The sequence below is a fragment of the Martes martes genome (genome assembly GCF_963455335.1).
Source record: "Martes martes genome assembly, chromosome: 11".
Lineage (NCBI taxonomy): Eukaryota > Metazoa > Chordata > Mammalia > Carnivora > Mustelidae > Martes > Martes martes.
The window spans coordinates 76,423,720-76,449,203 of NC_137899.1; the positions used below are offsets into that span (position 1 = coordinate 76,423,720).

Here is a 25,484-nt window from a genome sequence, read left to right on the forward strand (position 1 = left end):
AGGAAAAAAAGAGACATTATAAACACAGAAACTATAATATAAATTATGATTGAATTATTATCTCTATTTGGAACAGAATACCCCAAGACTATAAAAGATAGTCTTTTAGATGCACTTGCTGAGCTATTGAAAACCACCAACAATTTACAGATGACTGAAATCTTATAGAGTATCTTCTCTGACAACAGAATTATATACAAGTCACAGTATGATATGAAGAACAGCCCAAAATTCAAAAATAAAATAACATATTTCTAAGAAGAAATCACAAAGGAATTTAGAATATATTTTGTGCTGAATGAAAGTAAAAACACAACATATGAAAATCTGTGGGATGCAGTGAAAGAAGAGAATTTAAAACATCTAAAGCAGAGGATGGAGAGAAATTTCTATCTTTAACTGCATAAATCAGAAGAGTTTTCTCAAATCAGTCATCTAAGTTTCACCTTAAGAAGTTCAAAAAATTAAGGCTAATTTAAATACAGTGAAAGGAAAGAAATAACAAAGGTAATAAATCAATGAAATAGGAGACAAATACTAGAGAAATTAACAAGGCCAAACTTTTTCATCTAAAAGATCAATGATACTGTTAAACATTTAGAAAAAAACAGACTGAGCAACATAAATAATGGGACTAAAAGAGGGAATATTACTACAGAAGGAATGTTAAAGAATAATTTATAACTTTGTGTCAACAAATTCAACAAATCAAATTCCTTTGACACACGTAACTTTCAGGATTTATATAAACTGGCATAGAAAATTGGAATATGGGCGCCTGGGTGACTCAGTCAGTTAAGCGTCTGCCTTGGGCTCAGGAAATGATCCCAGGGTCCTGGGATTGAACCCTTGGCATCAGGCTCCCTGCTCAGCCAGAAGCCTGCTCTTCACTCTCCCTCTCCTACTCTCCCTGCTTGTAGGCTCTCTGTCTCTGTCAAATAAATTATAAAATCTTAAAAAAGGAAAGAAAAAGAAAACTGGAATGGCCTTATATATTTTAAGGAAACTGAATCCACAAATAAAAACTTCCCCTAAAGAAAATTTCTAGCTCATATGGCTTAACCTGTGACGTCTACCAAACATTAAAGAAATAGTGCCAAACCCATACATACCCTTTCAGAAAATAGAGAAGGAAATGTTCCAATCCACTTTATGATCCCAGAATTACCTTCAATTCAAAACCAGTCAAGTATTTTCCTTAATTTACAGAAAAACGACCACTCATGAATATAGGCAAACTAAATCCAATAATAAATTAAAAAGTGACCCTCTGAAGTTTACATCAGGAATCCAAATTGTTTTAGTATTTGAAAATAAGCGTAATTCGCCACCTTAAAAGACTTAAGAGGAAAACCATGACCACACCAATAGATGCAGATAAACCATTTTACAAAATGCAAAACCCATTCATGACAAAACTTCTCAGTATAGAATAAAATCTCAGTGACATAAAGAACATCTATAAAGAAGCCAGGTAACATTACACCTGATGATGAAATACATGCTTTCCTCCCTGAGAAAAGGAGAAAACACTGAAGTCTTCTCTCACTACTTCTATTCAACAATACACCACTGCAGGTTCTAGTCAGTGCAATGATGGGGGCTATTGGGAGAACAAGGCATGAGGCAGATAGGCAGGCAACTTAGGAAGTGGTAAGATGGGTTCTATTCACAGACGATGTATTTGCTTACCTACAAAATCTTAAATAATATACAAAACAACTCCTAAAACTAATAACCAGGTTTAGCAAGATCACAAGATACAATGTCAACATACAAAACCAATGTTAATACCTGTATACTAGCAAAAAATATTTGGAAAAAAGTTTTTAAACACTGTGATTTACAATAGTATCAAAAACATAAAATACTTAGGAGTAGACCCAGCAAAAGACATTTAAGACACTACGCTGAAAACAATAAAACACTGATAAAAGAAATTATCAAAAACTAATGGACAAATACACAATGATAATGAGTTGGAAGACTCAATCTCATTCATGTCCATGCCTAACAAATTAGTGTACAGATTCAGTAAAATTTCAGTCCCTGCGAACTTTTGGAAAAACCAACAAACTGATTTCAAATTTGTATGAGAATAGGCAAAACTATTTTAATAAAGGAAAACAAAGTTGATCTTTCCCCACCTGACTTACTTCACCTAGCATAATACCCTCTAGATCCTTCCATGTATACCCTTTGATTTCACTTACATATGGGATTTAAAAAAAAAAACAAAAAACAAAACAGAAACAAACACATAAATACAAAAAACAAACTGATGGTTGCCTGGGGGTGGGGGAGTGGCCAACGGGTGGGTGAAACAGGTGAAGGGGATTAAGAGATACAAACTTCCAGTTAAACAGGTCACAGAAATGGAAAGTACAGCAGAGGGAACACAGTCAATAATACTGTAATAATAGTGTATGGTGACAGAGAGTAGCTACACTTACCACAGTGAGCACTGTATGATGTACAGAACTGTCCAATCACTATGTTGTATACTTGAAACTAATATATATTGTATGTCAACTATACTTCAATGTTAAAAAATTTTTAAAAGAAGAAAAAATTGAGACGTACAGTTCCTGCACTTAAGGCTTACTATTTAACGACAGTCATCATTTACCTGAAGTTCAGGTATATAGATAAGATCAATTCATGATGAAAAAACTCAGAAGACTGTTCAGTGATTGCTTGGACTGGGGAAGGAACTTATGGGGAAAGTATTCTGGGAAATCTTCTCTGGTGATGGAAGTATTTTCTATAAGAGGTACAGATTCCACAAGTATATGCATTTTTTTAAGCTCATCAATTGTATACTTAAGTTGTATAAACTTCACTTCATGGAAATGTATCGTTAAAGAACAGTAAAAAATGGTGAATTCCAGGTTTTTATATTTGCTTTTTATCATACTATGGATTAGCAATTCTGAAACTACTCTGTGTGTTCTAGGCTTGAGTAAATGAGTAAATAAACTGAAGAATACTGGGAGACACATTTCTCACTACTGGAGAAGTATAAAGAGAAAGAACAAGAACATACTCTGTGGCTTTAGTTTAGAATCAGAGGTATCAATATCAGTATGAATTCATGGTTAATAACAGAGATACATAAAAATAAAATACAAATATATGTGTTCATAAAAATATATATGATTATGGGAAATATACATAATTTCCTACACTAGATTAGTTCCTAAACACCATTTTCCATTAAAAAAGAGACTATTGGTCCTGGGAGTATAGCTAATTCCAGAGGTTGGGATAGGAAAAACACAAGATGAGCCTGGAAGAGCTTGCTACGAGAAGGTAAGGAAGTACTCAAAGAATGATGGAAATATGTCAGAAGGAGTCAGCTTAAAAGGGCTCTCACTGGCTCAGTCTGGGACAGTTCTGAGCAGTGATCTAGAAGCTGTGGACCTAATGAGTCAGGTAGGGACACCCCCACCCCCAACTCAACCGCATACTACTATAATTGTAAAGGAATGTTGTCTCCCATATACGTAGATTTTGGAGTTCCAGTTGACTTTCTTATATTATTGTCCAATATGTATCTACTCACAACCATTTTCAAGTAGTGGCCGAATTTTCGGGGAATTCTGCATGAGCAGTATCACCAAACCCTTTTGCAAAAAGCACTGGATTGTGTGGAGGAGCTTAGGAGAACTAGGACAGCTTCATTGGTAGTGAGAAAGTGGGTGGTTGCTCCAAGAATAGCACCCAGACTGGAAGCCATGAATGAAGAAGCACAAAACAACTGTTTTTACAGAATGAAAGGGAAAACTATGTAGGTGGGAGCAGAGCCGCAATGTAAAGGCAATTAGTTTTAATTCAAAGTGGAAAGCAGAGAGGAAAGCAATTATGGTCAACTGCAACATGAGAAAGCAGAGTGAATGTTTGTCACAACCACAAAATATTTCTGTGACATTTAACTATATTCCTCATTGCTCCCCCAAATCATTCAATACTCAGTGCATCCTGTTCCCTTCTCCACCTGGTTACCTCTACCCAAATGCCCAACCCTGGTCAACAAATATCTAACGATGAGATGCATTAAAATATCTTCCTTATCAGTCATGCTCCGCAGTTCTCATCTGACCCTTCCTCTTCATCGAGAGTTTCAAGAGAGGGAAGGCAAGACACGGATCAAATGAACTACCCTCTCTTCCCAATCTCTGCTCAGAGCCACAGATCTCAGTCTCCAGTTCCCTCCTTAACAATGTTCCTGGGGAGTCAAAATGAATTATACAAGAAAGATTCATGAATGAGCTAAAAAAACAACCATTCTTATACAAGGTGTCCTAAATACCCTTTCAAAAAATATCACTTTGGCTGATTCTCTATCATGTTATTCTTGAAAGTCTAGAAAGCAACTTAAATTAAATTGCATTTCTATGTTATAAAGCATATATAATGATATATATTGATATAATGGTATTATACAATGAAGAAGAGAGTGTTGAATACAAATGGCAGACCCAAGTACAATTATTCATCATAGGAAGAAAAGGCATATGAAATAAATTAGAACAAATAATTTGATTGTTCTTTTCCAACCCATTTGTCATTTCTTCGGTCGTCTAGCACCTGAAACTCCTTCCTATGTTAGGCGATTTCTCCACCTTATGATTCCCCCCTGTCGAAGCGAAACACGCCCAATAGCTGCTTTCCTGATCTTCCCTATAGCCGGACAGAGGGTGTGGGGCCTAAGCCTGGCCAACCAAATGCACCTGCTCTTGGGCTTCAAGTTGGAAATGAGTGATGCAAAAAGTAGGGCCAGGGGAGGCACCACTCAAGACCCAGAGCGTGACGGTAGTCATGCTGTCTGGTGTCAGCAAGCTACAGTACGCACTTCTCATCAGCAGAAGCCTTACCCACTGCAGACTAGATTGACAGTGATCATTTGTCAGTGATGCTGGCTGATTAAGACCTGCTGCCCTAGCTTTCCCAGCCATGCACTACCATGCTGTAAGCCAACTCAAACACCTTCCTGCTTAACTCCATGAATACTGGCTTTACCAGCTCACAACTAAGAATCCCGCCTGGCACATCTAGTGCCTTTCAACTGACGCTCATTTTACTAAGCTGCCACCTAGAAGAAGCTATAGCTCATACACAGAATGGCAGTAAGTTTTTTCACTGGTTAAAAAAAAAAAAAAAAAATTTGCTCCCCTCTGAATTTCCTAGTAATTATTTTGGCTTCTGACTTTTAAAGGCTCTGTTCAAATTAAGAGGTCTTTCCTATTTCAGGGCTGGCAATTATACTTTATAAGTATGAATACACGATTGAAAATAATTAGAATAGAAATTCCATTAACATATGAGGCACATGATAAATAATAAAAACCCAAGTATCATTCCACCCTACGTTACTGGCTCTAAACAGAAAGTAGATTACTGGAGGCAAAGTTCCCTATGATGATTACTCATTAGCTTATTCAAAGTGGCTTTACAGGCTTAGTCCATTTGCCAAATTGACTCTTGCCCAAATTTTCCTGGCACACAAATTACCAAATAGTTAACCCTCCTATTAGTAGTCTCAGCAGGAATCAATGCATGAATGAGCATAGAACCTCTTCTCCCGCCTTGAAAGGCCAACGAGAGCAGTGCTCAGGCCAAATGTCTTCGAATTACCAAAGAGCTATGTCCAGTGTCAGATAATAAATACATGAATTGTAGATAATGGGACCTCTGCTTTCCCCGACTTCTGCTCGGGCAGTAATTTAAAGAACTGGACTCATTTAAAATAATGGATTTTTCGTCTTTCTGATTTTAGATTTCTAGATCTTCAATTTATTCTATGTGCAAGAGAAGTGAAGGTATTTATTTAATATATTTACTTTCAGGATCAAAGGTGACAGGTGACTTTGGTGTTTTTGCTCTTATCAGCTGATGTGGTATTTTCTTTTTAAGGAAAGGTTTAGGATAAGACTACAAAATCTAACTTCTCACATGCTACAATCTACCAGAAGAGAATATTCTTTATGGACAAAGAGCAGCACCGCTTATCAGAGCAACCTTTCACTGAGACTACACAGGCCAATGAATTTGGCCATAAAGGACTCCTGTATCCCCCTTATACGTGGGAGACAGATCACTGGCTCATTTTGTATTAGCCTCTCAGGACCCATAGGACAGAAACAATTTCCTTTCACTCCCAGCCAGGTTGGAAATGACCCAGTCATTCAGAAGCAAACAGGATGTAAGTTGATTAAAAAAAAAAAAATCAGCTAGATAATAAAATCTTTGATTCAACTTGAAATGAGTTCCTTCCTTTTTCTCCTACAAGAGAAATGACAGATAAAATGCAAAACTGAAGTAAAATGTAGGAAAGCACGCATTTTTATACATTAAATGCAATCCCAAAGAAAAAATATTTTCTTGACTTTTGATAACGCAGCATAAAAGCCAGCCGCATATTTTATTATGAAATAGTGCATCTGACACGTTAAGAACATAATTGAAACGTGTCTCATCCAAGAAATACAAATGAGCTTTGGTGACATCAGTGAAACATACTGGCTCTTGCTTCTGCGGTTCCTGGGGGATTTCTGAAAACCTCCAGGGATGTCAGTGGTTGCTCTGCAGGGCTTTGTAAAAGGGTTTGCAAAGTCCAGAGTAAAACTGTTTGATTTTTGCCCCATACCCATGGAAGGTCTTCTAGACTTCTGTGCTATTTTACCCAGTGCTTTAGTTTTCTACCACGTGACATACTGAAGAAGAGGTTTGCGTTCATTCAACACCTATACCAGAACATGGGCGCACATAGGTCAATGCAAGGATATAATTACAGGGGCAAAAACACACACATTAAATGACAGTATCATAAATATTTACAGTAATTCTGCATTCAGGTTCACCGTCAACCAAGTGTTACATGTGAACTCTATCAAGTTCTCTGGAAAGGACAAATAGAAGAAACACTGAAATGTATGCTTTAGGAATGGTTGGAAGAACAGATTACTTTTAGTTCTAGTTATACTAGACATTATTAGCTTCTCTGACTTCCTCATTCTCTTCTAATAAATGGAATCAGTAGTCTGGGCAGCCCATCAGAAGGACAAAAGTTGAACTTCTATTTCCTTTTGGCTGATGGCAGTAAGTCAGTTTTTATCACTTAGGACTCTTGGAAGCATGTACTCACGTACAATAATAAATATGTGTGTGTTGGTGGGGGAGGTGAGAAAGGGCAAAGAGCTTGGTTTAAATGAAACACATGTGAGTAGGAGCCTGGAGGTCTGCAGCACACACAGTCCTCAGACCCCAGAGGCGAGTTTGAGACTGACCAGGACTTCAAGATGACACGTTGTGAGACTACATCTACCACAGAAATTTCATTCTATTCTCCTCATGCTAATTTCATTTTCCAAAGACATAATTTACAGAAGTAATTTCTAGTTGCAAAGAAATACTTGAGACAGGAGCTGGGGACGTCACCATCTGATCAGCGTCCTGGTTGCAGTACTAGATCACAGGCCTGGCAGTAGAGCATGTCTTACGGCACTAGAAAGGGAAGCCCCCCTCCCCCCACCACCCCCCAAAAAGCATATTTTAAAGAAGCATCAAAGTAACCTTTATAGGAAACATATATTCTTTGTTATACGCATTTTAGAGCTTAGTGTTATTTTTGAATTATATTTGGAAAGGGCCACCAGGATCGGTCAGCATTTTGCCTTTGGAGACACTTATCCCATTTAAGAACAAACAAGCCTAGAAATGGCATCTTCATCCTACACTGTGATATAGGAAAAATGACTGAAAGTCTCAATACCTTCTTTTGTCTGCTTTCAGCAGCAGCCAGCTGCGTGGACATTCTTTCTTGCATCTTCCTGCAGTGGGCCATGACTGCTTCAAGGATGGAGAGGGGGTTGGTACAAACTGGCTTCTTCTCTTTATCACCGGCACCTGCCTCATAGTCTCTCTGCAGTGCCAAGAAGGGGTCATTCAGATTAAATCTCCCGTACCGTTCCTGGATAAATACCTCCTTCCTGCGAGCCTAGAACAAAATCAGAGGAATGTATTGAAGGAAGAAGTTAAAATACACAGAAAGATATTTATAAGAAGGTTTTGTGATTACTTTTCCAAATGATATTCACAACTGTTTTGAGTAATGGCTTACGTATGATGTCAGGCGCTGAGTGAGGAGCGAAGGGAATGTGACCACAATCCCTGACTAGCCTGGCATGCCATTCAGCCTACTTTCAAATTTTCTTCCTTAAAGAATGTCTTTTAAATTACAAATGATGCAAATACAGTTTTTTTCCCATGGTGCTCCCTCCTTCAACGATCTGTGTTTTAGGTACAGTCTCTTCTAGTTTAGAACAAAAGCAGAAATACCAACTATTAAAATAACTTCTAGCGAAAGTTCAAAAATAAAATTATCTCTATCTTGACAGAACTTCTTTTTCACATAATACTTATCAAGCTAAGTCGCAAAATATAAACCTCCTACAAGTTTTGTTGAGCCACCAAGAATTTATAAGGGTATTTGCTAAAGAATAAAATACCTGATGAAATTTTTATGTCAAAAAGTCACAACATTCATATTTTGTGAAGTTAAACTACCAAAAAATCTCTAGAAAATTTAAGAAGATGCAAATATCTCATTATTGAAGGGCATGAAAATAGAGTTCAGAGTCCCAGAAAAGAATGTAACCTCATTTCACTGTGTCAGTCCCTCAGCGTCAACGTTAATTTCACATCCACATGTCACTAAATATAATTTTCTATAATTAGCCTACAACAGTCTTTGCATAAAATGGAAAATAGTAGAAATATATTGAAGCTAGCAACATTTTCAGAACTCAGGTCATGTGGACTAGCCACTAGAAAATCATTATTCTATGTCACTGCCAGTGGAAAAACTAAATTACTTTACAACGAATCAAGCTAATTGTCCAAAATGTTAAATGTGTTTTCTGAAGAAATATTACATAAATTTCCTCACTTTAAAAGTAGCTGCATTGAACAACTATACTTTTCCATTTTTAGACCACTGTGAGCAAGCCAACAACTAGATAAACACAAGTGCAAATGAGAAATGGGCAAATCTATCTTTTCCTATTACCAAGTTAGATGAAGAAATACAGTTTACAAAAAGCCCAATTTCATCATGAAAATTAAGCTAGGATCATCTCAGAGGATCATTTTAAACTTAAAAGTCAACATGATTTATGAATCAAAAGGCATTTTATAGTTCTAGATTCTTCAAGTTCAATTAAGTAATCAATACACTGAGTAAGCATCACTTTCAAGATGCAATTTCAAAAGTGAGTCCATTTTGCCTTCCTTCACTTCTCTCTTCATTTTTATTGAATGTAATAATTCATCCCCCACCCCTGGATGAAAACCTGAGATACCCCTATGGTTTTTCTTTTTTTTTTTTTTCCTCTTACTTTTCTCTAAATACAAGTCCTATAGTCATTTTAAAACATAAACCTGTCTGAATTTGATTAGAATATCCAACCTGAGTGTAGGACAGCTTCCTTTCCCCAGCAAAGATCTGTGGCAGGGTAATACGTACCACCTGGGAAAGGAGGGTTTATGCAAGCACCTCTCCCTTTACACAAATCTTCTCCCCCTCTTTCTAAGTGGTTTCCGTTCTCTCTGGGTTAGAAGGGCCTGGAGATGAGGGAAGCAGGACGATTCTACCAAACTGGTTCAGTTGGAAGACTAGCCTTACCAACTGAGTGTGACTATTTAAAGCCTACTATTTCCCTCTGAAGTGCCTGGTGACTTTAAAGGGCCACCACCCCCTTGTCCTACTGCTGGGGTGTCTTCATCTGTAGTTTCCCTCAACGCAGACCATAAATTTAGGACAGACTACATAATCTGCAAGACCTGGTGCAAAATGAGAACACAGAGCCCTTTATTCAAAAATTTAAAATTTCAAGATGGTGACAGCATACCATTTAATCAAGCAGGGGAGGTTCCCAAGTACATGGCCCTCTGCCAATGCACAGGTTGCACACCCATGAAGCTAGTCTTGCATCACTCCTTACGCAGCATCTAGAGCCTGATTTTTGTCAGAAGAGGTTCCACGTTCTCTAGACTTCTCTACTGAACAGCACCTGAATCAATCTCATTCCTGTCTTTTGGTGCTTATGGCCCAAGGTAGTGTATTGGAAACACTCATGAAACTTCATCTGAATGTAATTCTGGGAATGCAAGACGACAGGACACCCAGTTTCCAATCTCTATTATGGGAAGAGTCCAGTCACTCTGGGCCTGGCAGGACTGTCTTCTAAACCTTTGCTTTGAGCTCCTTTAGAGTAGGGGCACTTTTACTCAGCTGATATCCTGCCAACCCATCAAACACACAATGGGTGTGTAATGTATTCTTGCTGCACGGATAAATGTGCATCCAGTGGCCTTAGGAAAACATAATTTTAACTCAGATCCTCCTAAGGAAAGAGCTCGGGCCATTTTCTCCATTAGAGGAAGTCAAGTTTCCTCACAAAGGGACTAAAAGATTATTATGGGGGCACCTGGGTGGCTCAGTCTTTTGGGCATCTGCCTTCAGCTAGGGTCATGCTCCCAGAGTCCTGGGATAAAGCCCCTCACATTGGGCTCCCTGCTCCCTACTCCCTCTGCACCCGCCCCCCACTCAGTGCTCTCTCTCTGGCTCTGCTGCCAAATAAATAAAATCTTTAAAAAAAAATTAAAATAAAAGATCATTATGACTAGAGTATTTTGGAACACTAAAAAAGGTTCAAAAATAAGTAATGTTTACAACACTATTCAAACCAGTACAAAGAAATGAAGTTTAGAAGACACAAATATGCCTTCATATTTCAAGAAGTTAAGAGTATTCTCAATGCTCTCTATTTACTTTCATTGTTAGTGACCATATGGTTAATAAAATGTAATAAAACTTAAGGGTTTTGTTCTTTTCCTAAGATTCTTCAGAGAGGGGCACCTGGGTGGCTCAGTCGTTAAGCATCTGCCTTTGGCTCGGGTCATGGTGTCTGGGTCCTGGGATCGAGCCCCGCATCGGACTCCCTGCTCAGTGGGAGCCTGCTTCTCCCTCTCCCTCTGCCTGCCTCTCTACCTACTTGTGATCTCTCTGTCAAATAAATAAATAAAATCTTTTTTTAAAAAAAGATTCTTCAGAGTATCATTTAAATGTAAAAAACAATTCAACAGGAAAAAATGGTTTACTCATTAACTCAAAGTATGTTTAAAGCATTAATACTGATCTATAACTGCAAGACTAAGAAATTCTGTCCTCAGCTCTACCCTACTCTGCCACTGTCTTGGGTGCCAATGACATAAAACCACAAGGGATGGTTGAAGTGATGAGCCCAATCTGACAAGATGGACTTTCTCAGGAATCAGTGTAAGTCAGTTCTTGAGTACAAACACAGAAGCAAGTACGAAAAACCTAGGGTTGAAGTCAACACTATTTTCAAGGCATGAAGAATGAAATGGAAACGGTCCTTCCCCCACACCTCAAACCAGAAACTTAATTCCAGGATGCATTAATTAATAGAAAAAAGATAACAGAACTAGACAATTCCTGGACTACTGGGCTCACTTCTGGGTGAAATATTTAAATAATGATCAATAGAAAAAGAGCCTGAGGACAGAACTGAGGTTTTTTGGTTTGTTTGTTTGAGATTTTATTTATTTATTCAACAGAGAGATAGAGAGAGAGCACAAGTAAGCAGAGCAGCAGGCAGTGGGAGAGAGAGAAGCAGGATTCCTGCTGAGCAGAGAGCCTGACTCGGGGCTCCATCCCAGGACCCTGGGATCATGACCCGAGCCGAAGGCAGCCACTTAACCAAATGAGCCATACAGGTGCCCAAAGACCTGAATTTTTAAGAGCAGAAGGAAACAGGAGAGCTGAAAAGACGTACAGAGGCATGACTGCATTCTTTCAGTATCTGAAGATATCTGGGGTTTAAAGAGGTATTGGACTATTTACATGACTCCCAAACAACTGAATTAGAGCCATAATCATAAAAAACTTTCAAGGGCAAAAGCTGTTCTAGAAATAAAACAAGCTGCATTGGACTGAAGTGAAGTCTCTGTGTCTGACTGGATTGCAAACAGAGGCTGAAAAAACACGTGGCCGACAGGGCTCTTAAAAATCGGTAAGGTCCCTGGGTTCTAAAATGTTACACTCCTCTCAAATCCTAAAAAACCTATTATTTAAAATCAAGAGGGATGGAAAAAACTGAGATTTTTCTGAACAGTCAACATAAAAATTTACCTATCGAGCTCTAAATTTCTGTCTCAGTGGAAGAGTTCAAACAGACCAAGATTAAGCAAACAACCCTTCCTCCAAAAACGTAAGAGCTCTTCTAAGAAGAAAGAAGGAAAAAATCCTACTTGTAAATAAAAGAGAAGGGAAAACTAGAGATAAGCCATTGTCCTCAGAGATCATTCTCACTCTAAGAGGGGTAGAATAATCTAGGATCCAGTTTACACGTTCATACAACACACGTGTCCACACATGCGCACGCACACACACCCACGCACACAAGGAGGAGGAATATGGACAACAGAGGGTACACAAGCAATGTAAAAATTACATAGTCTTGGGCACCTGGGTGGCTCAGTGGGTTAAAGCCTCTGCCTTCGGCTCAGGTCATGATCCCAGGGTCCTGGGATCGAGCCCCATATCGGGCTCTCTGCTCAGCAGGAAGCCTGCTTCCTCCTCTCTCTCTGCCTGCCTCTCTGCCTGCTTGTGCTCTCTGTCTGTCAAATAAATAAATAAAATCTTTAAAAAAAAAAAAATTACATAGTCTTTTGGAGCACAGTCACTGCCCTTCAATGGTTGCAAAATCTTAGAAATTCACTAGCCAGGAACAAAAGAGAACTTCTTGGAATATGAATTAAATGCCAAAAAGTCTGAAAAGTTCATTTCAGTGAATACATTTCAGACACCATATGTGGCAAGACATACACAGCAAAGAAATGAAGGGCTGTCATGGCATCCCATGATCTGCCTGCCATACTGGCTCGAATAGTCAGCCAGCGAAGAGGCACATTTTCCCTGCTTTTTCCTCCTCCCCGCTTCCCCAACTTTCTGCCACCTACAATGTCATAGTTGCTCAGGAACATGATCACCTGGATGTATGGAAACTGTCATGCCAGGAATATACATAACGCATATTATGAATCATGTATCAAGATAGAATTATTGGTTCTTAAGGCTAAAATCGAGAAGTCGCACTTCAATAAGCCATTAATTTTCTCTCAAAAATGTAGACCATTATAACAAAATCCATGAAATGGCTTGGCTTCACTGAAATCGGAGCCAGAAGTAATCTATTACCAAACCCTTTATTTTGACCTCATACGCCACTTAGAGCCTTGCACACATCCATCTCAGCCAGATATGTGGGCCACGCACATCTGTAAAAATAAGATTACCTTTATTCCCTAACTAGGTCAAGAATGGCACACAGGGCTGCACCGTTCTGTCCTCTTGCTCAGAGTACACATGATTAAGTTATCAGCACACTTGAAGCTGAATCCAGGAAAAGCCTCACAATTTGTCCTAATTCATTTTTCCAGGCAGCCACCAACCATCAATCAGAACTGGAACACCCATCAACTTACCTGCCAGTGCGGCTCTAGGCATTTAATTGCTATGATCAGCTGTATCTTTATCAATACCAGACAGTTAAAACAATGACTTTTACACTTCTGTAACTTAAAAAGCAACTAGGAGTGTACCCCACACATACCAGTTAGTTATTTAAGGTTAACAGAAGTAATGGTTTTCTATTACTAGGATTAGTATGCCTATGACTAAATGAACTTTTCCTATCAAAAAAACAATAGTTTTAAATTTCATGAGAAAGGCACTATTATTTCAACAGTAATAAAAAACTAAGTGTATTTATTCAAATCTATAAGCATATTTGAATTATTTTATATTTTTATTTAAAATAATGCATGTTCACTAAACAATGCAGGAAAATACTGTTAAAGGGGGAAAAAACTACCATCCATAATTCAATCACTGAAAGGCAGTCATCATTAAATTTGCCTTGTACTCTATATATTTTTGAACAATGTATTAAAAAAATACTTATCATCAAGCACTTAAGGGAATACGTTTAAGTAGCCTTCCCACTTAATTTGCTATTTCCCATTTCAATAATCTATATCAGTATTTTTAAAAGATTTCATCGATTTATTTATTTTAGAGAGAGCACACCTGAGTGCACAAGTGGAGGAGAGGGAGAGAGGCAGAGGAAGAGAGAGAGAAAATCTTAAGCAGATGGCGTTAAGTGCAGAAACCAACACAAGGCTCGATCCCATGACCCTGAGACCATGATCTGAGCCAAAACCTAGCTTTGGAGCTTAATGGGAATGAGCCACCCAGGCACCCCTACCTATATCAGTAGTTTTAATAGCACTGCATAAACAAATCTAATATATTTTAAAAATCTCATTGTTTCTCACTGAGTTTGTATTCAATCATTCTAACCTACCTGGAGGTAAACCTGTGGGAACATTTATAAGAGTAAATCCATAGCAGGAGTATTACTGGATTAAATAATAAAAATATTTTAAAGACTTTTGAAATTACCAAATTCCTCTTCAGAGTTTGCCAACTTATAGTCCCACCACCAGTATTTTGTTTGGGTTTGTTTGTTTGTTTATTTTGCATCCGTAGTTAAAAGAGCTATCAGTCTATAATTCCCTTTACTTTTTAAATATCTTTGTCAGTTTGGCTAATCCCCAAACTGACAAAGATATTTAAAAAGTAAAGAAGGGAATTATAGACTGATAGCTCTTTTAACTACTCCTAACCCCATAAAATGAAATAGGCCATGATGCCCCTTTCTGTATTTTTTGCAAAGGTTTGTGTATATTAACAATATTTATTTTTTGAATATTTAATAGCATTTACCAGCAAAATCATCCAGGCCTGGAGTTTTCCTTGGGGAAGATTTTTCCTAATGAGTTTTTTAAATAGATAGAAAGCTGTTTGGGTTTTTTCTTTCCCATAGCAATTTTGCAAGTTGTATTTATCAAAATATTTGCCTACTTCATGTAGGATGTTCAAGTTGTTCATAATATTCACTTAATAGCTCTATGATGTCTATAGGATCTGTAGTGATAATTCCTTTTTTCCTTCCCAATATGATTGTCTACTTTTGTGTTCTTGCTCATTTTAGTTAAGAATGTGTCCATTTTCTCTTAACCCTCCCCCCCTCTTCTTTAAAGTAAGCTCCATGCCCAACATGCAGCTTGAACTCACAACCCTGAGATCAAGAGTCCCATACTCTAGGGGCGCCTAGGTGCTCAGTCGTTGGGCATCTGCCTTCAGTCAGGTCATGATCCCAGGGTCCTGGGATCAAACCCCATGTCAGGCTCCCTGCTCAGCAGGAAAAAGCCCACTCCCCCTGCTTGTATTCCCTCTCTCACTGTCCCTCTCCATCAAGCATTTAAAGCACTAAATTTTTCTCTAAGTACTGTTTAAGCTGTATCTCAAATACTTTGATGTATTTTTGCTGTCATTCACTTCAAATTATCGTGATTTCATTGTGATTTTGTCTTTGACAGACGAATTACTTTTTTTTTTCAGAAGCTTCCAAATATTTGGAGTTTTCCTAAATAGCTTATCCTTATTGGTTTCTCATTTAACTCTGTTGAGGTTACTGAATATAATCTACGAATGTCAATTAAGGTGTTCACAGTGTTATTCATATTTTCTACGTTTTTACTGTTTATTCTCCCCTAACAACTACTAGTTCTATCAACTACTGAAAGAGGTATTTAAATCTATAATTATGAAATTGTCTTTTTTTCCCCTTTAAATCTGTTTTTGCGTCTCATATTTTGAGGTTCTGTTACTAGTCATATAAACATTTATGTCTTCGTGAGGAATTGTCCCTTTTATCACTATGAATTGTATTATCCCTACAATACTGGGTCTGTTTTTGAACCTTCTATTGTTTCCTTTATCTTTCCATTCAGAATTTGCCAGTACAAATGTTTTAATTTGTATTATTAAATCCTACCAACCAGTAGGACAAGTTTCCTTCACAGTATCAGTTTCTAAAGCTTTGTTATGCTACCAGCTTATTCTTCCAGACGAAATTCAGAAATTGATAAAATAAACCTAAAAAATTATAATTTTGATTGGTATCATGTATAAATTAGATATATATTTGAAAAAAGAGGACTTTTTCATAAAATCAAGTCTTGCTGCTGAAAAGTAATCTTGTCTCTTCATTTATTAAAATTTGCTGTTGTATCCTACAAAAGTTGTCTATTTTTAAATCAATTAGCATAAATTTGAGTAAAAGGAAATTCTTTTCCATATTTTTGGCAATATCTTCACTTTCCTAATTATCTCTGTACATATTTTATCTTGATTAAACTTCTGGAACAGGACTTCTCAATCCAGGCTGCTCGTCAGAACCATGTGTAACTGTGAACACTCAGCTTTGGGACAACGTTCAATGAGGAGTCTACCAAGATTCCCCTAAGTACTTCAATGCCCCAACCAAGGATAAGGAGGACCAATTTCTTGTTTCTTGTTACAATTTTATACCATTATTTCCATGCTTGACACTTTACGCTTTTTTCCAATTACGTAAATCTTTAGGGCATTTATCTTTCAAAGAAGCTTTTAGATGAGAATATTTTATTTCTCTGCCAAACGAGAATTTTCATTTCCTTCTTACATGAACACCACCGTATCTGGGTGAAAAAGTTCTTTGGTGGTAACCCTCAACACTGGATATGGTTCCATCACCTCCTGCATTCAATAGTGCACAGGAGCAAGTCTGAGGCCAGGTCGATTTTTCTCCCTTCAAGGGAAAACTTCTACTTTTCTGCCTAATTAAATCAATTCCTTCTCCAATGCTTAAGGCTGGCGCTTTTCCTGCCCTACAGCCTTTTTGACCTAAAGATTCTGCTATATCTCCTTTACAGCATCCCTTCTATTTGTTCTGGTCTTTTTGAGGAACGTCAGTTTTTTTACTGGTGGGTCTCCACTCCCTGTCTTCCACATACATGTGTCTTTGTTTCTGCTTTATCACTGTAATCTTTTCCTCTGGGCTCTGAGAGAACCTCTTAAATTTGTTATGGATTCAATTTTTTAGAACACTGATTTTTCACCATTGCTTCTAATACATGCTTTAATTCTCTTAGTGCCTTTTAAATTCTGACAAGCATATCAGGTGGGTATCATCATCCTCACTTTACAGAGGAGAAACCCGAAAGGGCTATGACCCAGGTTGAGGGCTAGAAGCGGGGGAGCCAGGACCCAGGCCAGCAATCTGCCTCCCACATCTGTGCTTTCTGTTCCCCAGCTCTGCTGCCAGTTCACTCTTCAGCATAGTCTGGGCTCATCCACCATTCAGCCTCACTTCAAAGTCTATGTTTCCTTGAATTTTAAGACACAAAGCAGATGGTGTCTAAAAATTACTTTCTAAAATTTACTTGTTTCTCATAATAATTTTTTCAGATGTAGGTCGTTCCTTTGCATGTTAAGTGTTAGGTTATCTTCCCTTTTCTTTGCTACAAAATCTTTCACAAGCGTGGGTTTTTTTTTTTTTTTTCTTCTTTTTTCTGTTTACTCCATCTTTGGACCAGGAGGAGTCAACCCAGTGCTGGTGTTTATCCATAAGCAGGCAGGTAGATTCTCAGGGTACCTTTAGTCTCCAGCTGGTTGCCATTAAAATGCTTCTCTAATATGAGGAGCCAGTGAGCAGACTGATGCTAATTTACATGGCAGAGCTCCTTTCTGCTCAGAGGGGAGAAGAAGTAATCAGAGCCACAGCCCCTAGGAGAGAAACAGGCTCTTCTGTTGGGTTTTTCCCTGCTGCCTTGCGTGTCAAGGACAAAGAGCCTCTCCAGCTACATGTGGCCACTGGGGACAGGAGCACGTCTATGCCATCCCCTGGGCCGGCAGACAATCAGGGAGTGGCCCTGCTGCCCAGATACCTTTCTGGTAGTTGCAACAATGCTGCTTTCTAGTGCTTCTCCTTCACACACACAAAATATGTTTCAAGCAGCAACTCCCTACCTATCCTACAGTCTGCCCTTGTCTCCCCAAATCCAGGAAGGTACCCTTTGGCTGGCTCTTTCCAAGTTACAGTTCTGCCTCCTGAGAGAGCACCACAGGGTTCCAGGAAGTGAATCAATGCTCATTTATGCCTCAGTCTGGTCATACAGATGTTGCCTCTAACAGGTATACCTTCATGTTTTAGGACACGGGTAACAGTAGCAGAAAGGATGGGCTCAGAGATCACACAAAACAGGTCTGATGTACTCTGCTGCTTCTACGTTACATACACTTGGCCTGGTTACTTTACTCCCCTGGGGCTTTACCAGTAATGAGAGGATAACAGGGAACTCAATCCAGGGTTTTGTTGTTGTTGTTTGGAAGGATTAATGAAATAATGCATATAAGGCACTTAGCTGGGTACCTAGAAAACAGTAAACATCTAATAATTAGTAGCTATCATTTTAATAGTGATGACATAATTATCTCTTGCTCGTTTTTGCCTGCTTTTACATCACTTCGGTTATCTCATTAGAGAAATGGGAATTTGTGAGTCAGATGCCAAAGTGCCCAAGTTTCCACTCTAGAATGCTTGGCAGCTGGGTGATTGTTTCCACAGCTTGACAACTACTGCATCTCTTCTATCACATCACACTCCTTCAGGAAAAAGACCTGGGCTCCTAACCATCCATGAATCTAGAGCCCCCTTCGTGCATGTGGAAAGCCAAGCAGTGAGGGCATACTCAGGAGATACGGCCTGTGAGGTAAAAGAGAATCAACATGCTCCTGGATGGAAATGAACTCATCATTCTCCAGCCCATACAGAAACACACATAAACAAGACACTCTATCAGCAGAGCAAATAGTAATAACAAATTCTTTTAAGAGATTTGTTTTAAAGGATTACAGAGCAAAAAGCAAAGACTCAGAACAAAATACAGCAGAATCCTATTTCAACATCACTCTTTAACATAAAAAATCAGTTCTAATGTAAGTCAGATGATGTGTTCGGAAGCACTACATTTAGAGAATGGAGAGACAGCTATGGCATTAAAATTTATAAGCTTTGCCTTTATTAATGGCTGTGTTTTTCAGCTTTCAGGGTAAATTTAGACATCAACCTGCAGCCCTAAAGTAACAAATCTACACAAACCATTTATTTGTTGAAGTTCTAAGTCATAGTCTTTACATGAAGTTTTCTAAAGCTTCTAGATACTGAGTAAATAGGCAGAATTTTCCAACAAAATAAGTAATCCCATCAAAAAACTTATCAAGGCTTTTGACATTATAATGGACTAGCAAAATAGTCCTTTGGTAAAGAGGCAACTTAGAACATCTGTAAGAAAATAGACTTCCAGTGATTAAAAAGAGTTAAATTTCATTTGACCATTGATTTTAAAATAAGTGAAAAATCAAGCTTCAGCAGAGTAGTCCGATATTGTCCCAAGAAGCAACTCTTGGGGACAATCAATATTCCTGTGCCAAAGCCACTGGCAGGACTTCTGCAGGTACTCCCCACCCTGCTTCATATCTGCTCGATCAAATTCCTGTTTCAGAAAATTCCCAAACAGGTTTTTCCCCCACTTTCATATTATTCACACTGTCATGGCTGCACAAAAGCATTTTCTCATTAGGCTTTAGTCATCTAGGGGTTTTGACTCCTAATAAGGGAAAACAAACAAAAAACCCAGCATTAAACATCTTTCCTAAAATGAACATAGAAACAATTATCCAAACAGACCACCCAATCTCAAAAGGATCCAAGGTAGCTTCCTTGAAATATTTCAATATTTTGGGAATAATGTAGTGCTCCAATAGGATAATTCCAGAAATACCTATTTATTTGCGACTAGAGAAGAGAAATGTGGAAACAGCCGTGGGTGGAGGGGTGGGGGGTAGGAACGCTGCTAACAAAGCATCCTCATCCATAAAATTTTCAAGTGAAAAACAAAGAAATAAAGGCAGTCTCTTGTCTGCTGGGGATAATATAACAGATAATGTCTGTGGGCAGTGGTTGTAATTAAACATTTTAAACAGTCCTTTTCATAACTTCAGGAAACCTAAGTTGGCTTGGTTAAAAATAAAATCCCCCAGGACACAGAGAGAATGGTGGAGACAGTTTGGCTGCGCCCCCTCCCAACTCCCAAAGGAACCAGCCTGGGACACTGAGGAATAACTCACCAAATGCAAGAACCTGCTAAGCATCTGGAAAACTTAAACAGAAAGCTCTTAATAGTCTCACCTTCTTCCAGCTGAAGATGACTCACTCCATATCAACAACAATCAAGGGAAAAGGAATGTCAAGGGTTTGAAAGCAGCCTTTATTCAAACCCTGCCAGTAATTTTAACACCATTAGATGTTCCCCAGTCCTCGCAAGGATGTGTGTGCCTACTGCTGCTCCCACAGCAAACCAGGAAACCACTGTAGCTGCTAGGAAAGGATCAGCACACAGATCTCAGGGCAACCCTGGGAGGAAGCAGAATCCCTGGAGGGTAACTTCGTCATCCGCCTACAAAAAGATGTGTGTCAATCAGACCAGTGGCAGATGTGCAAACTGCAGGTCCGATAGGTCTAGCGACTCTTAAATCAGAGGCACAGGGACCTATGCAACGGGGAGGGGAAGACCTGATCTTGTTCAAGGAACAGACGGACTGCAACAGGACAAGTGTCATTTGCAGGAACACTGAAAATCTATTTCAGATCATGTAATTTTGTTTTCATTGTATTTGATGCAAGAACAGCTATGAAAATGCTGTATAAGCCATCGACTGTGGTGCATGCGTTGGCTCGTATTAACATAAAATCAAATAGGTCATTCGTCACAGGCCTATCCGTCTTGGTTCACATTGGTGAAAATGCTCAACTACTTATGTTTCTGCTAGACTTTTTGATTTACATTACATCATTAATTCAGTGAGAGCTCAAGTTTTGTCTATGTATGGGCCAATTTTCTCCAGCAACCAGCTTTCCTTGTCTTATTCCACTGGGCATTTGTGAGCAAAATGGGAAGGAGGTACTGTGTCTTAAACAGTATGCAGTAGAGAATAAATTACAGAAAACTGTAGATACATGCTACACATTGTTGAAACAGTAAACTGTAGCATCTTCTCCAATAAAGTTTAGACCAAGACGAATGGCAAGCATATCCTGTCTCCAACACAATTTATGACTGGCTGTGGTCAAATTCTGAAATGAGTAGACATGAACTATAGGTTTAAAGTCTATTCTGGTTAACAATCCATTTTCTCAGGGTGCCTGGGTGGCTCAGTGGGTTAAGCCTCTGCCTTTGGCTCAGGTCATGATCCCAGGGCCCTGGGGTCAAGCCCTGCATCAGGCTCTCTGCTTAGCAGGGAGCCTGCTTTCCCCTCTCTCTGCCTGCCTCTCTGCCTACTTGTGATCTCTGCCTGTCAAATAAATAAATAAAATCTTAAAAAAAAAAAAAAAAAAGAATCCATTTTCACTTCTCCAAGCTCAGCCACCCACTTCCTCACTGAAAGTGGAGCATGAGTCTGGAAGCCTCCTTGGCCTCAGAGCAGATGACAGCACTCATCTGCGTAGGTGGCACATGACAGCGCTCACTGGAATTTGCTGCAGGAAGGAGACCGGGACCCTGCCGTCACCACCCCCTCCATCCTGGACCAGCTACCGAAGGCATCTGTTTCTGTCCTTTCACTCCTCAGTCTCTGATTAGTACTCCTGGAGAACACAAGGATAGCAAAAGTAACAGGATGGGACTGAGGTCATCACTCTCTGCCAAAACATATCAGTTCTTAAAACACTGGTCACTTACAGAGAACAGTTGATTAGATAGAACTAAAGCCCGTGATCACAGTCCCTCAGGGAGAATAAACAATAAATAGTACCATTCATATTAAGGGTGATCATGTCCTTTTCATCTGAATGTCTTTGCTTTATATTTTGTATTTTATTTTACAAAATGACGATGCTATGAAACTTCCCCAAAGATACACGTGCATAGGAGCAATTGGACTAGGAATGCGGCAACCACACACACTCACTCCCGCATTCCCGCAAGTGCCTGTCTCCCCATCTGGCTGGCCAGCAGGAAGGACTCGGGTATAATTTAACCATGTCTGTGCTACAGTAAATTCCCCAAAGAGGAATCACAACCACAGCCCTGGTCACAACAGCTTCATGCTCAAACCAACAGACCTTACTACACACCAGAATTTATAAAAGGGCGGCTGTCGGATACCTATGAGGCATCATGATAACTGAGTGGACTCAATACAACTGCATATATTTGGAAGATCCCTCTAAAATCATCTTGTGCTTGCCAGTGGATGTACAGACTGTTTTGCCTGTGAAGTCTATTTTTAAATATTGGTACAAGGCACATGGATCCTTGCAGCTGTGTTTGAAAAGTAAAGGATAGCATGTACTTGAGATTAAGCCTGGCATTCACAGAAACAATTCCTACTCTAGTCCATATAAATAATAGTATCAACAAGGAGTCCACCAAAATGACAACAAAATCAGCCTTTATAAAGAAAAACCTTAATAGCCCACTTCAAAAATAATTTTTTAAAGGATTTTATTTATTTATTTGTCAGAGAGAGAGAGAGAGAGAGCATGAGTGAGCGCACAAAAGCAGGCACAGGTGGAGAGAGAAGCAGTCTCCCTGCCAAGCAAGGAGCCCAAAGTGGGACTTGATCCCACGACCCTGGGATCATGACCTGAGCCAAAGGCAGGGGCTTAACCGACTGAGCTACCCAGGAGTCCCCAAAATAATTCTTTTTGAAGCTGATTCAGTATTAGTAACACTCCTAATTTTATCACTATTTCTCAATATTAAAATGATTTTGACAGATTTAACATACAAACAACTTATATGGAATACACAACATGCAACCAAGTTCTCTTTATTTCAAGGAAGATAATCGAATAAATGCACTTGTAAAGGTGATCTATGTTATAGTATTTTTGCTATGATCATATTGAGCCACAATATCATGTTAGGAGGCCAACAGCAAGTGCTCCCTGGATACCTTCCAAGCTCAAGAAATTGATCAGCACCATGGCCGACTAAGACTCTACCCTAGGATTCATCAAGCCATTGGCCCCATCTGAGTGCAAGGCCCAGAGACACACTGGAACACATCTTGTATCTTGTATTCCTAGTGTTTTCCTCTCTTTCTTCATCAAGAACTAGATTTGGAAATGAGAGTCAAGAATTTAGAAATCCAAATAGACAGCCACTGGCAGGAATGTTGTCTTTAGAACAGATCCATTATCAGGAGGAAGAAGGGATCCAAGAAGGCATTAGAGCCACCAAACAGCTGATGGTTTCTACAACAGCATCGGGGTTGTTCTTTCTTCATCACAAAGGCGTGTCAGAGAAAGAACACCACTCTATACGGCTACACGGCCCTAGAAAGTGCCAGCTCCTCACAGGAAATAAACACCTCCCAGTCTGAGTTAACTGAAAAAAAATGACTGGTTTTGTTTCACAAGGTATTAATAGGAATTGACATTTGAACTACCCTTTGGGGATGACGAGTCTAGATTACCAAATGATCAAAGAATCCTACTGGTTCAAAAAAAAAAAACTACTGATGTTTCCGCATATAAGCTTTGAGAGAGAGAGAGAGAGAGAGAGAGAGAGAGTGTGTGTGTGTGTGTGTATGGTAATGAACTGAAAAGTAAAGTATAATTCCAACTGTGAATGGAATATTTATTAGTTATTACATTTTCATTTTCAATTCAAACACTCAGAAAAAGAGAAAACATAAAAGTGGCTTATTTAAGATTTAATCCCCTGTATTCACTCAGAACTTTGCCAGTAACCCAGAGTACATGAATCACATGGTTAAGCAAAGGGATTAGAACTCACAACTTCTTAATATCCTTGGCTCCAACAGCCTTCATCAGAACTCCCCCCTCGACATCCTTGTATCCTTGGCCTTCATCACGACTACACAAAGAACTCCTTTTCCCGTAGTTCATCTCCCACTCCCCAGTTTTTGTCCAACCAGTGTAGGGCTCATATTTCTCCAGATGCTTCAATTTCTTCACACACTTATTTTCCAATGCAGTAAGTCTGGGTCTATCCAGCAAGTCACCTGTGCTCTCTCGGGATGCTAACCAGTGCTCAAGCACATTAACAGCTTGCTTTAAAGCCAGTACACATTTCTAGTCTCCAAGCTCACCTGGGCCCAAGAAGCCAAGACCATTAGAGGTTCAGTGAATCATACTAGTGAGAAGGAGGCCTACCCTCCCATGTGTCCCTGGTTCCATGGTGGGCATTCCAAACCTTGACTAGGCTCCTCGCTATCCTTCTCCTCCTTGTGACATTCACCCTGGCTTTCCTCTTCATGCTGGTGATCTTCTTTCCCAACACTCTCAAAATTATCCATTACTCCCTTTGTCAAAGGAGACTGTTTCTTTGCCTCTCTAAGATTGTTAATCCCATTTACACCTTGTTTTCTCTCTCTACTTCCTTTTATCTCTAAGCTGCTACCAATGGTCCTATATAACCAAATCTACTTCTTCCAGAACCTTAAATTTAACTGTGTGCTAAATAACCTACCCTGGTGTTCCCATAAGGCCAGGAAACTCACTAAGTACCAGACTGAACTCTTCATCTTCTCCACTGGACAACTTTACCTCACATCTTCCCTATCTGGGCTGTGGTACCACCACCCTACAACTCACTTGAGTGTCAAAAGAGAACTGCTTTCACCCCTCTAGTACATCCAGCCAATCAGTCAAGACACAATGTTGCTACCTTGGATTACTGCTACTTATCCCCTCCTCTCTACCCCAGCCACCACCGTCTTTCTTGAGCCCCTTGTCCTCCTCATGTAACACTAGCAACAATCCCCTGCTTGGCCTCCACATCTTTACCTCTCCAATCAATCTTATCCTCACTGCTAAGGATTACCCTGAAATGCAGGTCTAAGGTCTTGTGGCTCTGCTCAAACTCTGTCAAGAGCTCTTTACTATTTAACAATAAAGCCCAAATCTTCATCAAGGTCTTCCATGATCTAACCCCTTATTCGATCTCTACTCTCACTATTTTACATACCAACACCTACCCTCCTCCTCTTGACCTCCTAAGCTTTGTATTAACTACATTTCCTTATTTTCTGCATTCTTCACATTCTGGCATCTGAGTCTCACTCGCTAGGGAAAGAAATCCTTCCCAAGGCTGGCCAGTTCTTGAAAACAGGCAAGGACTCTCCTGTGAATGTGACTTTCACATGCAGACCAACCAATGCAGGCCCATGGCCCCTCTGTCTACCTCCTCTATCAGACTCTGACTGGCAGCCACGATTCCCAGCCCTGACCTCCTGCCAAGGCCAGGTATTCAACAACTAGGGGGCAGTCTCTTCATCCTGGGGCCACCTGACATTATTCAAATTACCAATATTAAGTCTGCTTACCTTGCCTTACCCCTTCCTTCCCATTTAAACCACAATAAAGGCTTTTGCCCCTGCTTTCGTGCACTCTGTCTCCAGACTGACCATGGTGCTTCCT

General features: G+C 39.4%; 1 protein-coding gene across 1 annotated transcript in view; it reads right to left on the reverse strand.

Annotated features, from left to right (window-relative positions):
• CTTNBP2 (cortactin binding protein 2) overlaps window positions 1-25,484 on the reverse strand; it is a 148,894-nt gene that overhangs the window by 81,026 nt on the left and 42,384 nt on the right. Inside the window, exon 3 of the mRNA XM_080818366.1 lies at window positions 7,775-7,999. Within this exon, the coding sequence (XP_080674492.1) occupies window positions 7,775-7,999 (225 nt within the window). The remainder of the gene's footprint in view (window positions 1-7,774; window positions 8,000-25,484) is intronic.